The 23,505-nt window shown below is 38.1% G+C and overlaps 2 protein-coding genes and 1 pseudogene across 4 annotated transcripts; 1 reads left to right on the top strand and 2 right to left on the bottom strand.

The window, feature by feature from the left end:
- Positions 1-1,946: 1,946 nt before the first annotated feature.
- Positions 1,947-4,464, bottom strand: LOC137742683 (uncharacterized). 3 transcript variants are annotated; one of them, XM_068482611.2, is made up of 7 exons: positions 4,225-4,464; positions 3,649-3,909; positions 3,426-3,545; positions 3,185-3,343; positions 2,724-2,896; positions 2,356-2,461; positions 1,947-2,146 (listed from the first exon to the last, which is right to left on the bottom strand). In XM_068482611.2, exons 2-7 carry the CDS (start codon positions 3,868-3,870, stop codon positions 2,117-2,119), a joined length of 810 nt encoding a protein of 269 aa, XP_068338712.1. In that variant the 5' UTR covers positions 3,871-3,909; positions 4,225-4,464; the 3' UTR covers positions 1,947-2,116. The 3 variants fall into 3 exon arrangements, with proteins under 3 accessions (XP_068338712.1, XP_068338713.1, XP_088535066.1); XM_068482612.2 differs by having other exon boundaries at positions 4,231-4,430; XM_088678940.1 differs by having other exon boundaries at positions 3,649-3,900; positions 4,225-4,364.
- Positions 4,465-9,401: 4,937 nt separating this feature from the next.
- Positions 9,402-13,768, top strand: LOC137741417 (uncharacterized). The gene is made up of 4 exons (XM_068481135.2): positions 9,402-9,974; positions 11,240-11,523; positions 11,939-12,166; positions 12,897-13,768. Exons 1-4 carry the CDS (start codon positions 9,548-9,550, stop codon positions 13,419-13,421), a joined length of 1,464 nt encoding a protein of 487 aa, XP_068337236.1. The 5' UTR covers positions 9,402-9,547; the 3' UTR covers positions 13,422-13,768.
- A 59-nt stretch (positions 13,769-13,827) lies between these two features.
- LOC137741418 (beta-glucosidase 12-like) lies at positions 13,828-23,505 on the bottom strand (annotated as a pseudogene).

Below are 23,505 nucleotides of genomic sequence, written 5' to 3'. Positions count from 1 at the left end.
AATCGAAGCGAAACAGAGGACTATCTGAAGATGAGCCAAAGATGTTGGTGCCTACAATTGTATAACTAATAGAAGGGTAGGGATTATTATAACAGTCTGAAAAGCAAGAGTAGTCGAAAAATGGAGGTTCGGGAAGAGGCAACAACTTTCCCTCCTGATGTCAAATACCTCGAAAGAGGGTGTTGCGGGGGTGCCTATCACGCTCTTGAAAGGATCAGAGGCAATAACATATAAATTTCCGTCATGCTCCACCATCAGCAGTGTCTTTTCCCTTGTTGTAGCCTGTAGGGGACTGTTGTTGAAGACATGCTGGGGATGCTTGACGATACCCGCGTTGGGATCCACCGTTGGGATCAGTCTCAAAGACAAACACATATTTACACGAAGACGAGCCAAATGACGCGACAAAGATGTTGGTGCCTACAGTTAGATAAAGTGGATCGTCGCATAGGCACCCTTTTTCCCACACTAGGGTCGAAAACCTTGAAAGCGGGTTCCTTAGGGAGACCAACCGGGTCCAACATAGGAGAACGTGATAGAATTTATCCTTGTGCTCCAATGACATGGGACCACATTTCCCTTGTTTCATGGGAGGCTGCTTGATGATAGAATCGAGAGCGGGATCAGTTTCGAAGGCATAGACATGTTTCTGTGAGGTAGGGTGGTAAGCTGCTGAATATGGCCTTCAGTCTGCCGGCAAAACAATTTTGGAGCCAAAGACACCCGCACCCATATTGTCGGGAATGCCTTCGCTTCAAGTTTAACCCACTTGGTGTAGACCCGCGGCCAGGAATGATGTTGAAGAACCTAAATGCGGCCGCGGGTCTCCCAATACGTGGCTCAAAGCAATGGCATGAAGAGCGTAAGCAATTGTGCCATCCAACATATTCTCACAAAAACACAGGTACAAAGTGTTAGAATCATCATTAATTATCTCCTTCCCTTTCTCCATCTTCATCTTTCTTCTCTTGTGCTGCTGCATCTCCATACTTCGATGTCACGCTCGTCCAATACTTGGGAATCAAGAAAGGCTAGGGTTTTGATCTCAAAGCTTAACGTACGCTTTCAAGACTCGGAATTCAAGAAAGACATCATGAATGGCCTTGGACTTGGAGATCGCCTTTCAAGAAACTAGCTTAGGTTTCCCTTTCCACTCTCACCACTTTTGCTTTTCCTTTCAGAATTGGGGCATATAGATATCAATTGTCGGGGTGATGCTATTTAGACATACAAAACTAACACATACAAGAGTCGAGCCCACTTGTATTTTTCCTAAACAAATGTGTCAATTTTGTGTGTCTACGTAGTATTATTGGTTATGAGAAATTCGTAGAATGAATGAAGGTTGGAAACCTGATGGTGCGCATAAGAGGAGCTTATCATGTCTAAAGTTGGTGTGAAGGGAGGGTTAAACTTCCTAATCTTAGGAGGAATTCGAACTTCTAGTGTGATCAGTGTTAATTAAGAAGAGAAATTAGATAAGCAAATACTTGATTATTCCAAGTAAAAGAGGCAAAGGGACGATGTCAGTATGACATGGCTTAGTCAGTTATTCTCACAGTTCTGATAAGATTTAGACCAGCACTTCTCTCTGAAAGCATGGTTCTTGCCCCCCTCTCTCCTTCCTCAGTCGAGCTCATTTATTCGTTGATTGATCCCTTACTTTGACGTTTGAGTGTTTGCTCGTTGTTTAGGCCGGTGAGTGAGATTTCGGCTCATTAAAATAAGTTAATGAGAAAAACAATACATGAAATTCCGGGTATTCATCCCTGTTGTCGATATTTTTTCTAGTACATATAAGAATCAGACTATATAGGTCTGAGAAATTCATGCTATGACAGAAAAAGCTGCATACCATGAGGGAAGCCCTCTTCTTTCATTGTGACATGGCATGAAAGCACAAGATTGTGATGCAAGTCAATCTTTTTAACCTTTGAAAGAACATGTGAACAAAACAATGAAATTCTTCACATTCATAAATAAAAATTCGATTACGAGGCTATGGTATTTTCCCCTGTTTTCCATTCTGAAGTGGAAAAGGTTTAGGCCATACAGATTCACATACTACAAATGTAAAAATACGGGCGGCATGTCATCTGTTCTTGACACCGAACCGCTAAACTCTAGGCCAGTGTGGACTCACAACCTGCACAAGCAAATAATTTTTCGGTCATCACAGTCAATTCCTTATCACATATTCTACGGCAGAGCCTAATTTGGTTCAATACCATCTAAAAACAGATTACAGAAATTAGATTAGCAACACGGAGAATACAGAGCTGAAATCGCCACAAGGGCAAGGGGCTTGATATTAAACACATTCTCAATTAAGAAAATGAAATATATTCAGCTAACCTCAAGTGTGCTAAAAACTAATCGCATTCGACTTGCAACAACTGATGGTTCCTCGGCTTGTCCAACCACTGCCATTTGCTCTAGTTGAAGTGTCTTTACTGGAAGCCTTCAAGGAAAAAAGTTTAAGCAAAGAGGTGAACCTTCACAACCGGTTTATATTGCACGAAAAGAATAGTTTGAAAAGGTCAAAGTGGAGGCCGATAATTTGTTGTCATAGCATGTACTTGAGAAATACACAGCGGTGTGCTTGAACAGAAAAAATCCGGATTTTCAAAGTAGGATTCGGATGCAGAAATTCAGCCATGTTTAATACGGATTATGATATATATAACTCAAAGTAGGATTTGGATATGCTGAAAGAAGCTTACCATGCCATTCCTCTCACATAATACGCATTTGCTATGAGTGCACAAAAGCCTTTCCATTTAAGCCTTTCTTCGTCCGACACTGGAGGTATGGATGACCATCTAACTATTGTTGGCTGTGGCGTACACAATATGGTGATGAATATAATGCTCAACCACAGAATGCACTCATCAACCTGCTTTGTGAAGAAAAGACGGAAAAGGGAACTAATCATTCACCGTAAGAGGAAAAAAGTCGAAATCATGACCAACAGAAAACTTAACACGCACTCCTGCTTCTTACATTTCCAACACTAGACTATGACTGACACTCAGTTTAGTCAAGAGATCACAAAGATCATCAGAATTGGGCAAAAAACTTCATATTCCAATCCTTATAGTCATTCAGATAATGTATCAATGTATACTACAATGGTTGCATTTTGACAAATGGGTAAACGTTAATAACTAAAGAGCGAGTTTACCTCCTCCGATGCGATCTTGAATTTCAAACTGGTGGTTCCACCATAGCTTTGCATTCCTTCAATTTCAACACCAGATTCTTTCATATCAAGCAGTTCTTTTCTTAATCCCTCGTCTGTGCAGCCCAGTGCATAAGCATTCACCCCAGCACTGATGAACTCCTGATCAACCAAACGAAACATCAGTTGTGAAAGAAATTAAACAAAGCAAAACACACAAAATATCACCGAATTCTGTATATACGTTTAGGTTGGCACCTCCTCCACGGTCGACCACATTCCTGTACCGCCTAAATAAACTGATTGCTATGTTGCGCGATGATCGATACTCATCATCAGATGGAATCGAATCCTGCATCCGGCACTGCAATGAGAAATATCAAAACATATCAAACAATCATACAAATATCAAGTTCCATTTCCTTCTCTGAAAATCTTAAACAAAAGAAACTTACAGAAACACTTACTAGCCATTTCTTGGGGCTGTTTAGCTGATTACGACTTCTCCATGACAAGTAGAAAGCAGAGAGTGCAGAATTACAAGGAGCTCCAATTGGGTTAGTACAAATAGAGATTTTGTTCAAGAAATTCACATGGGTAGTCTTGCAGGGTAAAACTGCCTCATGCTGTAAAAAATTATGAGCAGAATCTGTATATGTAATAGCTCCTGAAGCATACACCATCAGCATGGTTGCAGAACTTGATGAACCATCACAATGCTATATCACCTTTTACAAAAACCCAAAAAACCAAATTCCAAATTGAGTACTTTTCTAATAATTAACAAGTATAAACCATCACAAAGTTGAAACTTTTTATCTTTAGAAAAGAAAAAAAAAAAAACCCAAAAAACCAAATTCAAAATTGCACATTTTTCTGATAACAAATAAGCATAATCCATCAAAAAAGGTCTCACCTTTGACAAAACCCAAAAACCATATTCAAAATTCAGCAGTTTTGTAATTCCACAAGGCACATATAAAATGGATAATTGATTAATTCAAGTGAAATATGAAGCCTGGAAAGAAAGCTTCCTCCTTTACCTTTACCTTTACCGTTTCGAGCAGTTGAATTTTCCCGGGAACCAAACAGGTTTCTGACACAAATTATTATCCAAGTGAAGATTTGTGGGGTGATTGTGGAATTTTGAGGGGTTTTGAGGCCACCAATTATTGTATGGAGGGCTACGGAGATGGAGATTCCAATTTTTTTTTTTTTTGGGTAAACGATGGAGATTCCATTTGATTCCAAGATTTTCAGAATATTTCTGGCTGCTAATTGTTAACTGGCGTACGAAAATCCTCCTCTGCTTTGGCGGATTTTTCCCAATTTGTTATTACTTGCAAGCCAACTCTAATAACGACGTTGCTTTCCGCGTCGTTTTATTATTACTCTAATTTGATCCATTTTTTTCATTTTTTTCATTATTATCATTTTTTTTTTGTACCGGCGTGGGGGGGATTTTATTTGGAGTGTTGATTATGGATTGACTACAATACATAGTTTTAGAAGTTTTTAAAACTAAATTTGCAAATTAAAATATGTAATTATTGATGATAATATTATCACTTAAACGTGATTAACGTGTTTATTTTTTATTAGTAACACATCATTTATTTTTTAAATTTAATTAAATTTTGATCTTCCTAACATTACCGATACTTATATGTTTGAGATATAAGTATTATATGTATGTGAATATTTGCAGCTACATGTATAAATTATGCATAAGGCCTTTAACAATAGGCCGATAAAAGTGAGTATGATACTAATATATGAAACTCATATAGGAAACACAGTTTTATAGTAGGCCGAAAAATTCATGCTTTTATAGTAGGCCGGAAATTTTGAGTGTGATATTAATATATTGTACTGTGTTATTAAACTTGAGTGTAACACTTCCAAACTAACTTTGTAAAAAAAGTATTCACTCTCATAGCTATTGAACTCACTTAGTGTAACATTAATGTTATAGATATGAAACTCAGGCTGCTGAATTCCTATATAAATTGTATAACACTCACTCCGACTTACAGTGAAAGGCCTAAGAGCATCTCCCGTGGTGCTCTATATCTAGTACTTACAATGGTATAGTCCTTGTATATATATGATGTCCAAGGCTTCCCGGTGGGTTTGAAAACAAGTCCCTGTAGTATTGGTGGCCCACCAAAATTGTAGCCAAATTAATTAATATAGAATGAACCAACAAACCAAAGTAATATAGTCACTTGACATGAGATAGACTTGCATAGGGTACCCCTGCAAACTGCGTCCCGGCCCGTTCGTCCTCACAACCAAATATTACCCAACCCCCATCCCCGATTTCCACTGTTAAAGATCGGGAGGTTCAGAGGGGAATGCAGGACAGTTCTGAGGAGATTCCTTATGCAAAAGAGCCAAGTTGATGCCCCTAAGGTAACAAGGGTCGAGACGCGGGGGTTGGGGCGCCAGAGAAACCCTTTTGCCCGCTTTAGGGTCGAGAGTGATAAGTTTGTTATCACTTAAAGGATACTGAATAAGGGCATATCGTTTGTCTTCGTGTTGTGCTCCACCAGAATGGGATTGTGCTTCCCTAGTAGGGAGCTCTTCAAGCCATTGGCCTCCTTAGTGATATTGGCGCTGGGATCCACAGTTGGATCAGTCTCGAACACAAACACATCTTTACGTAGAGATTTTACAAACAGTGAACACGCAGATAGGCTGGGTTGGTCAGGTTGTTCGGTACACCCATTAAAATGCTCACCCCATTGTATACTTATGTTATAAGACGTGGTGTACCACATTGTACTTCGGAAATAAATATCTTGTTCAAGTAGATAGTGGAGAAAAAGTGATGTAAAAATCATTCCCCAAATAAAACTCTTGGGGTAGCTCACTATTGTTTAGCATACTGAAATAAAGAAGGCCGGGGTGAACAGGACATTGTGATCCTACTTAAAATTAATGTCAACCCCAAATTATAGAAAAAAATTTCAATGTGCCCGGAACACGATCGGATACATTAAGTGTCATAATACAATCAGTTGAATTTTTTTTTTTTAAAGTTTCTAACCAATTGTATTATAATATTTGGTGTAGTTGACCGTATTTTCGACACGCTAAAATCTCTCCAAATTATGAGGCTAAATTAGTGGGTTCATTTTTACTAAAAATGTGAATCCCAAATTATTGGTTGGTATGGCTCTTCAAATATCATCGTCATTCATTCATCATGTTGCAACGTCATGTATATTGTCCCTAGCTCAATCTATCAAAAGTCTCACACAATACTTAACGTGCTATGATGATAATCTTATCTGGAAAATGGTTGGGTCGTTCAATGTCATGGTGGGCTATTATTTTGTCACCCCTTGTAAGCTTAATTACCACATGCATTGTATATGGTACTATGGTGGGCCACTACCTTTCTATTTCAAAGTGGTGTCTAAAGCAAGAGAAATTTTAGGATGTGAAGGTTAAATGAAACGCGGTGTTATCAATTTAAATGTATTATGATATATTAAAACTTATTTAATTTGATTTCACATTGCACCATTAATGTTATTACCAATCTCATATATATTATGATGATATCAAATTAAGCATATCTTAACAAATATTTATTAATAATTCAATTAGTTGATTTACCACCTCTATTGATAGTCCCATAAAAAATTACTCATATATGCACATATCAAAATAAAATGGCTGGGTGTCTCATTCCCCGATAATAATGAAGATGCTGACGTGATCGTTTGAGTGAATAAGTTGTTGATCATGGCAAGTTGATTAACCTGCATCTGGACAGAATACTAACATGTGTTTCTCCCCTACTCGTTTTGAGAGAATTATGTAAAGAATTCATGTTGAACAAGTCCTGGACTCTAACCACCGGTTCTTCATTTCAAATAGACTGGTCAAACATTGATCAATAATATTATTCAAAATAATGTACGGTACCCACCATTTGAATCCGACTATCCGACTCGTAAGACCTAAATTGGTATATATATTATTGAAATTTTTTTGGTGGAACATTCATGAATAATGTTTGGTACCCACCATTTTTTAGAATTTTCATTAGTTCGTAGTATGGGTAGGTTCCACCGATTACATAGAAGGACTGAACGTGCTCACTAGCAAGAAGAAGATGCATATAGGTTGTAAGAAAAAAGGAAGAGAACATTACATTGGCAGGACAATTCTCAAATTGCCTTGAACTTTTACTCTAAATTTTGCAATTTGCCAGTTAAAAAACTTTGAAGCAATGTGTCACTTGAATTAATAATCAGTTGTAGTCCATCATCTACGGTTAACTTAATGAAATGTTTCGTAAGAAGTGAAACACCTAAACACATATGACTTTTTCAGCAACACGTATATTAATCTTTTAACAGGCATATGTGTTTTCGGGGTGTTAAGGAATCGAGTTCTTCAACCCAATGCAAACAAAAACGCCTCTGATCCAAATAATTTTTTTATCATGGACTTAAGCAAAAAATTTACTTACATTGCATATGTAATTCTTTTTTACTAAATATTAGATTTGCGACAGTAAATATCAAGAATATATCACTTCACTCACCTCAGAATATGCACTATCTATTTGTATTTAGAGCTGTTTGCTAACAAGTGTTACTATTGTTATATTGACCTTAGGCTGAACCCCAAGCGAAAGTAAAACAAGCAGTGAATAGTAAATGGATCATTGTAAAATGCCCACACCTTAATGTCAATGATCTTATCCAATCCCAATATACAGTAATATGATTTCTGCTGTTCTGCAAAGATTAGTTTCCAAGGAAGGGGAACTCTCCGGATCCATTTTCTGAGGATCCTAGAGGTCATAGGAATCTTCACATCTTAATCGTTTATCATATATCGTGCGGTTAGTTTTCGTCAAGTAATATTTGTGTTTAATTTTAAAAAAAAAAGTCAAATAGTTTCTGACCACAAGATAACGATGAATGACTAAGATGAGAGCATTCCTAAGATCCCCACAATTTAGATCCGGATGAAATCCAAATCAAGTTTCCAATAAGGATAATGTTAGGAAGATCATTTATTTAAATTATACTTTGTAAACCATATGACGTGATTGTCGATAATTAGATTATACTTAAATATTAATTAACATATTTATTTTTAATTAAAGACACATCACATAATTTGTAAATTTAATATAAAAAATTAGTATACTTGGCATTTCTCTTATACGAGAGAAAGAACGCAAAGAAATATATTATCATCATATGGTTTCAACAAAGCATCATTAACCAGGATACATTACAAGTTGATCACCTATTTTATTCTCAAGTACAGGACATGTGATTATGACATTAAAAATAGATTTTTTTTTTTTAAGGAAAACTAACTAAAAGTTCAAAATTTTTTTAGTTTTAATGAAAAATGATATATAAAGGTGTAGTAAATAATATCAGAGAAAGATAAAAATGTAGTTTTTCATTAAAAGTGCACAGTAGCAAGAGTGTTTCGTTAAAACTCCTAATTTTTTTATGTCTCTTGAACGTTGTCACGAAATATTAATAATTATTTTATTTAAATTATAATACTTGTATTTTTTTTTTAAATTCTTGGTACGTGCTCGTGAAAGTTTCTCTATTAACAAAAGAGAAAATTTGAGAAATTTTTTAATACGTTGAGAACACGGTTCGATATATCAAGTGTCATAATATAAGTAGATGAATTTTTTTTTTATAAGTGGTTGTTATATAAGAGTAAATTGTAGTAATGGTCTTTCAACTAAAAATCCATTATCATTGGTCCCTCAACTTATCAAAACGTGCAGTTATAGTCCTTTTTGTCAACTCCGTTAGAACTTCCGTCAAAATGAGTCACATACCATGCACGTGAGGCTAAATCTAGAGGCAAATATGAAAAATCAAATAAGAGAAATTCTATCAATGTTCTCTCAACTTTAATTCAACTAGAGAAATGATTCCTCAATTTTAACTCAATTAGAGCAATGATCCTTTAACTTTAACCCAATTGTAACAATGATCATTCCAACATAACTCATTTTAACAAAATTTTAACGGAGTTGACGAAAAAGATCATTTATACACGTTTTGATGAGTTAAGGGACCAATAATAATGAATTTTTAATTAAAGAATCGTTACTTCAATTTACTCATGACATAAATATGTGGTCTCCGTACGCTAAAAAATCCCTCTGAAAATTCGTAGAAATTGAGTTCCGAGTGTGAAATGATATCAGAACAGCCCATAACCTCCCACCAAATCATTGACTTTTTAGTCCTTTTCCAATCCCTTCAATCCAAACCATTTCCGCTGCTCTCTCTCTCTCTCGTGCGCATGTTATTAAATGAGATGCAAGCGTAGAACGCACCACATCATCAAGAGCTGATGACCATGGACAGAGCGCAGCCAAGCTCGGACTCCCCAACCAGAGAGCCGAAATCACCCGTGGTGCTCTCTATCGAGTGCCTCAAAGGCAGCTCCAAGGCGGACGAGTGGACCGGCGACATGCTCCAAACTGGAGATATCGTCGAGGAGCTTCGTATTGGAAGCTCCATGACCGTCAAGTCGCCGTTTAAGAACGGAAGGAGCGGTGTCCAGAAGATCCTCCACGCCTCCTTCAAGGCCAAGGACACCTCCATTCTCGTCCGTATCCGACGCGGACGAGATGAGTTCGCCGAGTTGCAGGCTTGTATAGTCCCCAATGACTCAGTGGGCGGTAGGACCAAGCAGTACATGCTCAGGTCCATTGCGGACCCTAACTACACTGTCGGCTTCTGCGATCGGACGGAAGCCGACTGCTTCGAGATCCAAGGTACTATTACGATCATCCGTTGACTATCACTATACTGCCTTTCTTTCATGTAAGGAAGATGAATTATTGTTAATATTTTATAAATTTTTATTGTTTTGGTGATTAATTATCCCCCACTTGGTGATTGTGGCATGTTAATTATGATTATGATTTATCGACGCCTAGCTTTCCTTTGTGCACATAATTTTCAATGGAATGTGTGTTTGTCGTATGAATGCAAACCAACTTTAAGTAGCACAAAACAAGTCCACGTGAGAACTCATGACTTCCTCTTTGTTGAAAATTATAAGTAGACCAAACCTAATTGGTTGTTGACAGCTTCGATCGGTTGAAACATTTTATTCTTTTCATGCACTTCACCTAACTTCCATTATTCAATACATACTCATTATAGTTTAGTTTAGGAACCGCATCAAAAATCTTTTAATTTTATTTGAATATAATGTAATATAACGAGTAATGTGACACTTGAGCCATTTTTATTAGTAAAATGTTCAGAATGTACAGTTTAATTAAGCTTTTATTGTTTGATCGTTGCTTCACTTTAGAAGAGCTAAGGTAAATCGAATAATAGGATTAACATTCTAAATTAAGCTAGTTAATTATTTGCACTATAACAATAAACACTATGTATGTGCGATTGATCTTGTTGAGTTATGAGTAATTAGTTTGTCTGGCTATAACAGGGTTCCTCATCATTCACGAGATTCTAACCTAAAAAATCTCACTTACAAGTGAAAAGAAATACTACTAGGCCCTAGTATTATGTGACACATGTTATTTTTTAAATGCTAGAAAACTAGGCTTTACTTGTGTTATAACACACATATTTTTTTAATTAATACTCAAGTGTTAAAATTTGAGTTAATTTATAACACCATGTGACAACGTTTCATATAAAATTTTCTCATGCTCGATAAGTCGATCTCTATGGATCATGACTAGGTTTAAAACCTGTGAGCAGTTTGAACACCAAAGGGTCAGTTGTGAGCCTGCCTGCACATAAGTTGATTTCACGGAAGGAAAAAACTACTGTATATTTCTTATGTTTTATTTTCTTACTGCAACTAGGAATTAATTAAAATTTTGTATGAGAAACTACAAGCAGTAACACAGAAAACTTGTGCCAGAATCAATTAAATCAAAACCCACATTCTTACTTACACTTGTTTAACTTGTTACTTTCTTCTTTTTCTAAAAAGAAGTGTGAAATCAAATTAGTAGATGATGAGTTGCATGCATATATGCATGTGTTCAATGTGCAGCTTCAAGGAACTCGCGGATGGTGAGTGCATTGACCAGGTCTAAGCTTCAAGATGGGTATGTGTCATATCCATGGGAAAGGAGAATGCAGGAATTGCTACCAGTTCCCTACTCTAGTAGCTTTCTATCTGTACTTTTCCTTCCAAAGGCTTCAGATCGATCTGCTTCTCGCTACAATGACTTAGAGGACACCCTTGCTAGGGCAAATGTCTGGCTGAATGCCTCCCAGGCTGCCGGTGTCCCCGTTGTCTTCATGAACATCCAGACTGAGTCCTTGCTCACCAAGGTGATTAATCACACACACTAAAGGCTTTTTCGTTTATATGCCCTTGTGCTGCGGAACTTTCCATTTTTCTCCCTGAACTTACAATTGTGTGACTTTGACTTATATGTACTCTGTCTCACGCTACCCTTCCATAAGTTAGTTGGTTAGGAACATCGTTAACTTGGTTATTGTTGTGGAACCTCGTGCAAAACAAAGAAAATGCCAACTTTCGAGTTTGCACATCTGCCAAGTTAACGATCTTCTTGATCGACTTGACAAAATGGGTAACTTGAGATACAAAGAGCACAGGAGGGGGAAAAGTCATGCAGTTGCATGTTCAAGGCAAAAGTGAGATTTTCATTGAAGCGCAAGGGAAAGAAAATGCATAATTGTATATCTTATATGTATGTCTGATGAGGAGTGAAATATATGACAGATTTCTGGAGAGACAGCTTCTTCGACTGTAAATGCGGGGTCATTGTCTGACTTGGCTGATCTTGCAAGTGCTAGCTTATATGGTTTTGAGGACTACCATGGAGTTGACATTGGTGTTGTCCGAGCAGTTCGCCTTTGGTTTGCTCCTCTTGGTGGTGAAATTGCAGTTGATATCAAATTACAAGAAGGTGATGTCAAGCTTGGCTTTGCGATTAGCCGCACAGAAGAGGTATATATACTGTATATTAATTCATTTCTCTCTCCATGACCAATTCCTCTTTGTTACCAATTGTATATTGGGCAGGTGATTGACTTGATCATATTATGTCACAATTAATGTGTCCGTTGTAACTAGTTGAAATAACTATGAGTAACAAGTGGATTCTAGGGTTCACCACCTGTCACATATCTCCAGATAATATGATCAACTAACCCCTCGCCTTGATCAAGTTTCCATTAGGCACAAAATTACTCGATTTGTGAAAGTTGATGTGCTTGTTCTAAGTACTAATTTACAATCAATTTTACAATAATTTTGTGTAGTAAGTATATGTTGGATGCAACATAATATGATCCCCTATTGCCTAATTCTCCATTAAGGAAAGATTTGACATTTTTTTTTGTTTTTGGTCAAATGATAGATTTTATTAGATTAGATGTTAGATTAGCCACTGACGAAGTTTGAATCCACGCCAACATACAAGGGTTCAAATCATTTCCATCACTGTAATAAAGGGCCACTTTCGGGAAAGGTTTGAGTTCACCACAGTATTATATATGGGATAGTTGATGTCCATGATGAAGGAAGTTGAGAGCATTCAACTAAAAATCAATTAAATCTTATGTAAACGCTAGTTAAGCTATAACTTGGTAAACAAATGCAGTCCCTCTAACATTTCTTGATGGACCATGCACTACTAGATGGTTTGGCTTGTAAATGAGTATTTTTGTGATTGCAGGGGTTTATTTACATTTCATCAGTGGTTGATGGTGATGAAAATGCACCTTCAACTCGATCGGGGCTAAGCAACTTGTACAAGGAAGCAATGGATGCATCAAGGTTGCTGGTGGTCTCAAGGGTTTCAAACCAGAAGGTTCTCCCATGGATGGTTTCCTCAACAGGAGCAATTCGATGCTTCGACACCATTTCGCTCAGCCAGAAGCTATCACTTCACCGTCACGCCAAGATTCCAATTTCCCTTCACGTGTTCATCTGGGATCGAGCAGTCGTTTCTTCAAGCGGAGGCCAAACTAGGTTTAGGAGCAGTATCTCCCCACCAACAATTATGCTATTGCCACCTGAGGTTCAATTGGCTCGACATCCGAATGAGAACCAAGTACAACCACTGCCACTAGAAGCGTTCGACGAGAGTAGTAGCGAAGGTGTGACTGAGAGATTATCAGAGGTCAGGCTTGAGAGAGATACAGCTGGAGAGTCCTCTTTTAGATTCCATGATTTTGCACTTTCAAGCAATTGGGTATGATTATGTGTTCTTTTGGTTCTTCATTTGTAATGCTGCTTTCATGTCAACTCGAATCCCTGGTGTATACTCCAAAAAGGTACAACGCCCTTCTCGCGATAAAGCGGTTTGCAGCTCGAGCTCGGATTCTACGATCCGGGCGATTCTGGCAACATTCGGAGAAGGGGAAGCCCCCATCCTCTCTTTGTTTTTATATCGTTATGCATAGAGGTCTTGCAAATTTGCAAATAGGCATTGTTTAGCTAAATTTAATACAGAGTATACGAGAGAGAGATATAGAACTATTTCACACAGCAGGATTTGATCGCTTTCACTTACACACCTTTCTTAATAAATGGTTTTGCTTATAAGTTCAGTAATTAAAGAACTGATAACTCGACAATCGTTTATTATCTATTTAATTCGATCTTCAAATTTCATACATAAATTTGGTGTTTCTAACATTTCGGATTGTCGCACTTCTCGAGTCCTTGAGGAAACTTTTGAACCAGTATGCAAAGAGTTTTGGATATCTTTTTAATCCATTATTACAACCCACATAGTTGATACCAAACCAAATAGTGTATTCTATTTCCCATTCAAAATTGTCCAGTAATGACCGTGCAAGGTATCGCTTCACTTTGGAACCATTTCTACACCAAAGTAAAAGCAGGAAAACTCAGAAACATTCAAGACAATGTAATTATTAATTAACCATAGTGAGAAAAAGCTAAGATATCTCTTAGTGTGCCGGAAACCCGGACCAGTACACCACGTGTCATAATAAACACTTACTTGATTGCAGCTTGAGTATAAAATATGTGGTGATAATAGTAGTCAACTCTATTAGTATCACTAAAGGCTTCCTCAAGTGATAATTGAGGGGACGTGGATTCTTTACTATCCTAATCTCTCTACCCCTTTCATGCACTTCTATTTGAACGATCATGGTTAAGTCACGTCAACATCTTATATTGATTTTTTTTTATAGAGATAATTAGACAAAAAATAATGTGTGAGAATAGGGGATTGAAGCGAATGAGAATAGGAGGGTAGAGAATTCTCCTCTTAATTGAGGATCATTAAACTCGGATATACCTACAATATAATGCATTATCACGCACATTTAGTATCTCATACTCTGCATGTTTCAATACAAAATTAAGATTTAACAGTGAAAATATAGGATGCTCCCTGAATGTTCTAGAAAATTTTTCATAATTGTATTTCACACCATTAATGTCAAATCTTGATGATGCAATAATTAATGCTTAAAAGTATTGGTTACGTACCATTTTTAGTAATGTAAATGAGTGGATTATTATACTTTTCTTTTATGTAGAGTAATAGATCGTGAGCTCATAACATATAACCAATCTGAAGTAGATTGCAACACAAACGAAATTAGTTAAGATCTTTTAGAGCTATGTTTGAATGTAGAAAACATTATATATATAAAACACTAATGATTTGATGTGTACCGGTGGACCAATCGGGACTCCATTGAGCTCAGCTGCCACGACAAAAATGGATATTAGAATCCAATTATATTGTAAGAACATATTTGTCAAAGTAGAAAAGCTTAATTTCAACTTGTGCTCACTTGTAAGTTTGACGTGAGGGTCTGTTATGTAGCTTGCATATTGTAAGAATTATTAGGTTCGTCATGGCTTGCATATCTAGCAGTATAATAATTTAAGCCAAGAAAATCAAAACCTATTTAGCAGCATGGATTCTTCGTTGGTGAATACGGAGAATCGTTTTCCAACAAGAGATCGCATGCTCTGTGGATAATCCCCACTTGTCAATGGCTCCACATACCTACCCAAGAACATAGAAATTCCAATTCCTAAAACCTAAAATTTTAGGCATATTTATCGATTTGGCTCCCCCTGGGGGAACTTGTATAAAGCTATCAATTTTCCTTATGAACCCTGAACTTTTAGAAATAGACAACTCCCCCCCCCCCCACCCCCAACGCTGTTAGATTTTAAAATTTTTCATTCATCTAATTTTCTATCCTTTTTGCCTTTATATAGTTATCATGATTTGTCCGCGTGATGAAATAGATAGAAAATTAGATGAAAATTTTTAAAAATTCAAGAGTAAAATTAATAGCTCTATACAAATTCGGGAGCAAATTGACAAATACTTTTAAATTTAATTGAGTCTGTGTATAAACCAAACAATATACTTACTATCCAAACATAAAATCCAAAGATCACAATGCAGCATTTTTATCTTCTTTTGTCTCCGAAGCAGGAACAAACCAATGTGTAAGCAATGTTATCCCGATGACCCCTTTTTGAAATGCCCACACAAGAACATGAATTTGATTATTAAGAGCCAGAAAAGGTACAACCTAATACTATTAACTTGTGTAGAATTCTCAAATAGGACCTAATATTAAGAAAAACAAAAAAAAACTAATAAATTAATACACCTGATATTTGTCCTTGTACACTTTTACAGCAGGTGCATGAGCAAGAAGGACATGGTGTGATGCCCAGTATGGTTCGATTGCCGAATTCCCGGAGAGGCAATTTAGATTTTGCCAATAAAAGCAACGTCCTGGTGCATGAGACCCGATTGCATAACCGTTATTTGTAAAGCTATATGGTTCATTCAACGTGATCCAATGCTTTACTCAATCATCAAATTCCTTATAACAAAGTTTTGCATAATCTCTAAAGTGATTGTTGCAGATACACATTTAAAATGTATTAATATATACTAATATTTATTTAAAATGGTCGATCCACTATCAGAAATAAGTTTTAACCGACGAACTATAATTCATCGGGCTAAACTCTTTACCCGACGGAATATCTATGTTCCTTAGGCAAAAACTATAACATCCCACATCGTTTAGGGGAGTGGAGCTTGTAAGCCATATATGTATATTTTTATCTTTACCTAGCGCGGGACCTTTTGGGAAGCTCACTGGCTTCGGGTTCCGTAGGAATTCTGAAGTTAAGTGAGAAAGGGGCCAGAACATTCTCAGGATGGGTGATCCATTGGGAAGTTCTGCTCGCGTGAGTTCCTAGAAACAAAACCGTGAGGGCGTGGTTGGGGCCCAAAACGGACAATATTATGCTATGGTGGAGTCGAACCCGGGATGTGGTGGGGGCCCGGGTCAGGATGTGACAATTTGGTATCAGAGCCCACTCTGCCGTTCGGTGCGAGTGTGCCGACGAGGACGTCGGGTCCCTAAGGAGGGTGGATTGTAACATCCCACATCGCCTAGGGGAGTGGATCCTATAAGCCTTATGTGTATATTCCCATCTCTACCTAACACGAGGTCTTTTGGGAGTTCACTGGCATTGGGTTCCGTAGGAACTTTGAAGTTAAGTGAGAAAGGGGCCAGAGCACTCTCATGATGAGTGAGCCATTGAGAAGTTTTGCTCAGTGAGTTCCCAGAAACAAAACAGTGACCGTGAGGGCGTGGTTGGGGTCCAAAGCGGACAATATCGTGCTATGGTGGAGTCGAGCCCGGGATGTGGTGGGGATCCGAACCGGGATGTGACAAAAATAGTCAATATTTGAATTTCTTTAGAATCTTTGGCCCAATGAAAACAATTCAGCGGACAAAGTTATGGTCGTCGGGTAAAGTTTTTGCACCAAAAGAAAAACTTGGCACGTAAATTTGTTCACTTACATAATACAAGGGCTTAAGAAATCATCATTTTTGTCTTCCAAAGCTTGAGGAAGATCCCAATGAAAGAGTGTCACAACCGGTTTTATACCTATATGAAAGTTTGATTAAATTAATATTTCAATAGTGGATGTAACTCTTGTTAAATATTAATTATTTGATAGGTAGTGCTACGTACATCTAATTCATACATCAATTTGTGCACCAAATAATGTGAAATTCATCGTCATATAAATTTTTATTATAATTATTAATCAAATTCCACCTTGAATTCAAGCACAAATTTAATCAATGAGACATCATTTGGTGCAATAATGCATGTTGCGTAGCATAATTTTATATGTAATTAAGGTAAAAGAATTCACCATTGCGTAGGAGTTCATTGATGAGATTATTGTAATATATGATTCCTCTCGGGTTCACACTGCCGCTTAACTGTCTATCTAATAATTAGTACAAAACAAGTAAATAAGCAAATAACTCAAAATTTTACACGCACAAAATAGAATTCAGTTGTTATGCACAATAATAATAATGATGATTGGTCTCAAGACTCCCAACCGAATACGATGAATTCGGTCACTTAATACTACATTTTAATGGTGTTTCTCACTTACAAGTGAGAAATCTTATGTTCAAATCTCAAAAATGACGAATTTCACTACCAATTTATTCCCACATCCCCTTAGATATAACAATTTGTATAACAAAAAATACGATGATTCAGTTGGATCAACTTATTTGGTAGCAGTCTAGACCATGAGATAAAGAACCTATAGCATCTAACCCCATATTCTTCATAATCCTGACATCTTCCTACATATAATTAATAACAGAAGAAAAAATAATTAAAAGAAAGAAGCTCAAAATGAAGGTTCTTGTCTTTCAGTTTCAAGTGTTTCCATAAGCTTCAAAGTTCTGTGATTATTTAACCTTATAATGGTGATATTGATCAACAACGACATCTCCGTTGCTACCATCTACAATTCTTTCTGCATTTAACCCTAAAAAAATTATGTGAGAGAACTACACAATTTTCTTTGAAATGAATGAATTCAATTTCACCAGATAATAGTAGCTCAAGTTTATCCGTAAGTTCAACTAATTGGTAATTGATTAGAGAGACCTGGATGGATGTGCGTGTAGGGATCCCATATGCTTGGTCCTCTACCATCTTCTTTTGCAGCACCTTCGAACTGAAATATTTTCACACACACATAAGAGGTCGACACAACGAAGAAATCGATGCCGATAGTCATGCATACATGGATGCTAATTTAAATAAAAATAAACCCTAGTAGTTATACAAAGCCACAAATAAAGGGCAACCTCAGAAAGGGATTGACCTGATAAGACGCAAGTTGTGCCAAATACGAACCCTGGTTCAAAACTACTTCTGCTGAGAAAGCCACAATCAATGTGCGGATCTGTATTAGCATCTTTGTCATTTGTCAATGCAATGCTAATTAGTAACTGTAGAAAAAATATATTCGCTTGAAGTATTTCATATATTCGTGAAACATGAATATATACAATTACATAACTAGGTCAGCAAGGATATTATCTCTACAAGTTAGGAATACAACTACAACTAGGATTACAAACATATGTAGACTTCAACTAAGTTTCTACTTGTCTAACACTCCCCCTTAAGTTGGAGAGTGAATGTCAAGAACTCCCAACTTGTGTAACATAGTTGAAAACTTGTCTTTCCCGAGAGGCTTGGTAAACAAATCTGCCAACTGGTGTGTTGTACCAACATACTTGGTTTCTATAGTGCCATCTACAATCTTATCTCGTATAAAGTGACAATCCATTTCAATGTGACGAGTCCGCTCATGAAAAACAGGATTGGCGGCTATATGTAACGCTGCTTGATTATCACAAAATAAAACGGAAGGACCATTGAAAGGAATGCTCAAATCTTTCAACAGAAACCGAAGCTAAATCAACTCACAACAAGCACCTGCCATAGCCCTATATTCAGCCTCAGCTGAAAAGAGTGAAACAGTTTTCTATCGATTCGTCCGCCATGAAATCAAAGAATTTTCCAAGAATACACAATACCCAGTAGTCGAACAGCGAGTGATAGGACAACCTGCCCAATCAGAATCACAAAATGCAGCTAACTTAGTCTGATTGTCAGAACAGAATAATAAGCCTTGACCTGGAGTAGACTTCAAATAACGAACAACACGAAGCACAACATCCATATGAGGTACACGTGGCTCGTGCATAAACCGGCTCAAGACATGCACAAAATAGGTGATATTCGGCTGAGTTATGGTAAGGTAAATCAACCGTCCTATTAAGCGTCGATACTTTTCAGGATCCTTAAGGAGTTCTCCTTTATCGGATAATTTTGTATCATCCATTGGGAAAGCAATGGGCCGTGCTCCCAGAAACCCATAATCCTTGAAAATCTCTAATGCATACTGACACTGTGAAATATAAATCCTACGCTGAGATCGAGAAACCTCAATACTCAAAAAATATTTTAAATCACCAAGGTCTTTTATTCGAAAATGATCACGGAGAAAAGACTTTAGAGAATCAATGGCACTGACGTCGTTGCAAGTAATCACAATATCATCCACATAAATGAGCAAGGCTGTGAAAAAGGTACTAGACTTTCTGGTGAACAATGAATAGTCAGCTTTAGATTGTTGAAAGCCAGCGGAAAGAATGGCAGTAGTAAATTTCGCAAACCATTGGTGAGAAGCCTGCTTGAGATCGTAAAAAGACTTGTGAAGGTTACACACAAGATTCTCCCCCTGTTGCCAAAGACCAGGATGACAGACATATAAATTTCCTTATGCAAGTCACCATGCAGAAAAGCATTATTAACATCGAGCTGGTGAGGAGACCAAGATTGACTAGCTGCAAGAGCGAGAAGACAACGTACCGTGATCATCTTAGCAGTAGGAGAAAAAGTGTCATGATAATCAATACCTTCAGCCTGTGTGTAGCCTTTAGCAACCAAGCGGCTTTATAACGCTCAATGGAACCATCAGAATTATACTTCAGCTTGTACACCCATTTACAATTAATGGGAATTTTGCCAGGGGGCAAGGTAGTCAAAGTCCAAGTACCATTGTCATGTAAAGCTTGAAGTTCCTCAGTCATGGCACAACGCCAATTAGGGTCACTAGTAGCCTTGGTATAGGATGAGGGCTCCACATTCCGACTAACAAAGTTAATAAATGAAAGATGTTTTGAAGAGTAATGGCGGTAGGAAAGAAAATTACAAAGTGGATATCGCGTACCTTTGGCAGAACCATGCTGCGAAGTTGAGGATTGGTGTGGTGGCAAAATCACCTACAAGCAAACGTAGTCTTTTAAATAGGATGAGGGTTTATGGGTACGGCAAGAAGTGCGTTGAGGTTGGGGAGCATCAGGGGGTTGCGTAGGATGAGAGATTGGGGGGTCTATGAGTAAGGGATAAGAATCTGGGGTGATGTCAGTGAAGGAAACAGGTGGGGTCGAGTGGGACGTAGATGGAGGGTTGATATAAGAGGTAATAGCACAGGAAGGAGGCGTGGAAGTGGAGGTGGATGAGGGAGCATGTGTGGCCGAAAGGATAGGGGAAGGATGGTGAGCATGTGAGGTGGCAGTAGGTGAAGACGCGATGGTGGCATAAAGTGATGGGTAAGAAAGGTCCAGAGGAACATGAAGGGGCAGTGTAGGCATAGGGGATGGGGAATGGGTGTGATGAACGACATGAGGGAAGGAATCTTCATGAAAGATTACATCTCTACTGGTCAAAGCGCGATGGGTTTCAAGGTCATATAGTTTATAGGCTTTCTGTCCATGAGGGTATCCAAGGAAAATGCAATGATGGGCTCAAGGGGAAAATTTAGTGGGGGTAAGGATAGAGGTGGCATAGGCCAAACAACCAAAGACGCAGAAGTGGTCATAGGTAGGGGGTTTGTTGTGAAGAATCTCAAAGGGAGATTTATTATGAAGAAGACGGGTGGGAAGGCGATTACTAAGATAAGCAGCGGTAAGAACACATTCACCCCAAAATTTAAGAGAAAGATGTGATTGGAAGCGAAGGGCGCGAGTGGTTTCTATAAGGTGTCGATGTATACCTTCAACAATGCCATTTTGTTGAGGGGTATAAACACAAGAAGTTTGAAAGAGGCCCCCACTGGTGGAGAAAAAAGTACATAAAGAAAAAAATTCACCACCATTATCAGTACAAATGCATTGGATTTTAGTATGGAATTGAGTAGTGACATAAGCAAAAAAATCCTTAATGTGTTGTTGAGTATCGGATTTATGTTTCATAAGAAAGACCCACGTAAAGCAAGAAAAATCATCCACAATGGTTAAAAAATAATGAGCTCCAGAAATGAAAGATTGATGATTCGTGCCCCAAATATCACAATGATTAAAGAAAAGGGAAAAGTTGTTGAAATTGAACTTAATCCAAAAGGTTGACGAGTTTGTTTCGCCAAAGGGCAAACATCATAAACATGACTAGAATAAAAGAACAATTAAGAAAACTAGAAGCTAAAACTTGCAAACGAGTAGATGAAAGGTGACCAAGGTACCTATGCCAAAGGGAGGACGAGATATTGATGGCGTTGCAGAGAGGGTGACAGGTGGGGATAGAGGAGGCAAGAGCCACAAGGTAATAGAGGTCACCACGTCACTGACCCACACAAATCATCGCCTTCGAAACCAAGTCCTGCAAAACACACCAAGAAGGAAAAAAGTTACGGAACACGATAATCCATCTGTAAGTTTACCAACCGATAAAAGTTCCACTTTAAAATTAGGGACACATAAAACATCTTTCAAATTAATGGAGGAATTTAAACGAAGAGTGCCAGTTAAAGTAATTGGAGCGTTAGCACCACTAGGCATAGAAACAGGTGGCAAATGTGAAGTGGAAGTATGAACCAAACGTAAAGCGGAAGAAGTAATATGGTCGGTAGCGCCGCTGTCAAGGATCCATTGACCATGACAATGATCCATTGACCATGACAAGAAGCTACAGGTAACAAACCTTTGGCAAAGTCATCATTAAAAATGGCATGGGCCTGAGGAGACGAAGGAGGGGCTGCAGCATCAGTGAGGGCAGTAAAGACACATAAGTGTTGTTCCGCAGAAAGTTGTGGCATGGCAACCTGAACATCCTTCAAAGTGGGTGGGCCATGCACTTGATGGGCTGAGGGAGGTCCAGTTGCATTATGGGCCTGGAGACTGTTGATGGGCCGAGTGCTGTTATTAGTAGCCTGCTGCGCACATGAGGGTCAGCAGCATGGCTGCATGAAGATCCGGCTGTTGTAGTAAATGTGGAGGAGCGACAGGGTGGCCTCCACGGTTGCCCATGGAGGGGATGACCAACAGGATAACAACGGAGTTTGTGACAATTATCCTAGGTGTGAAAGTCATAGTTGTAGTAGGTGTAGTGAAGAGGAGGACGGTCAGATGATGCTCGGGAGGAAGAGCCACAGACCACCATAGCTGCCGGTTAGTCTGCAGAGCGAAGGGAGCCCAACGAATGCTGTTTTTCTGCTTGAGAAACTGAGGAACAAGCCTAGCAAACAGTGGGCAGAGGGTTCATCAAAAGGATTTGATCCCGAACAGCAGAGAATGACTCATTGAGCCCCATGAGAAATTGCATAAGCTGTTGTCGGTCATTCTTGGTGCCACAAGAATAGGTGCAAAGTTCGTTATACGAGGCAAGTTCATCCCAAAGACCTTTGAGACGAGTGAAATAGGCGGAGACTGAGGAAGTACCTTGGGAGATGGTGGCGAGTTCATGATTGAGTTGGAATATGTGAGGGGCTTTGCTTTGAGAGAACCGTTCGTAAAGGTCGTCCTAGACGGCTTTAGCAGTGGTAGAGAAGAGAACGGACTCGGTAAGCTCAAGATCCAAAGAATGAAAAAGCCAAGAAAGAATCATATCATTGCAGCGACGCCAAGCCGCGTGCATATCATGATCCTCAGAGGCGGAGGGCTCCTCAACGTCGACATTAATAAAGCCAAGTTTGTTCTTGGCACTTAAAGAAATCTGCATTTCACGTACCCAAGTGGTATAATTATCTCCATTCAATTTTTTGGAGACAAGAACAAGATTAGGATGATCAGAATGATGAAGGAAAAAATGAGTGATGTTATCATTGTCTCCCATGATGGAAGAACAAGAACGGTAGAAGAAGGCTGCCGAGAAAAAAAATTAAAAAAAGGCTAGGGTTTTAGAACCTGCTTTGATACCATGTAGAAAAAATATATTGGCTTGAAGTATTTCATTTATTCGTGAAACATGAATATATACAATTACATAATTAGGTCAGCAAGGATATTATCCCTACAAGTTAGGAATACAACTACAACTAGGATTACAAACATAAGTAGACTTCAACTAAGTTTCTACTTGTCTAATAGTAACACTATTAGTAAAAGCAGGCATACGATCCAACATTGTAACTGCATCGCCAT

This window comes from Pyrus communis, chromosome 11 (genome assembly GCF_041283825.1).
Source record: "Pyrus communis isolate YQ-2024b chromosome 11, ASM4128382v1, whole genome shotgun sequence".
In the NCBI taxonomy this organism is placed as follows: domain Eukaryota; kingdom Viridiplantae; phylum Streptophyta; class Magnoliopsida; order Rosales; family Rosaceae; genus Pyrus; species Pyrus communis.
Note: the sequence above shows the minus strand (reverse complement) of the source record. Positions and strands in the feature narration are given on the sequence as shown.

Excerpts from the sequence above, each read along its gene's own strand:
- LOC137742683 (XM_068482611.2), bottom strand. The coding sequence starts at position 3,870 with ATGCTGATGGTGTATGCTTCAGGAGCTATTACATATACAGATTCTGCT. Across the intron at positions 3,546-3,648 it reads ACAGCCCCAAGAAATGGCTA|TGCCGGATGCAGGATTCGAT; the intron begins GTAAGTGTTTCT and ends TTCTCATTGCAG. Across the intron at positions 2,147-2,355 it reads TAGTTTTTAGCACACTTGAG|GTTGTGAGTCCACACTGGCC; the intron begins GTTAGCTGAATA and ends TTGCTTGTGCAG.
- LOC137741417 (XM_068481135.2), top strand. The coding sequence starts at position 9,548 with ATGACCATGGACAGAGCGCAGCCAAGCTCGGACTCCCCAACCAGAGAG. Across the intron at positions 9,975-11,239 it reads CGACTGCTTCGAGATCCAAG|CTTCAAGGAACTCGCGGATG; the intron begins GTACTATTACGA and ends TTCAATGTGCAG. Across the intron at positions 12,167-12,896 it reads CGATTAGCCGCACAGAAGAG|GGGTTTATTTACATTTCATC; the intron begins GTATATATACTG and ends TTGTGATTGCAG.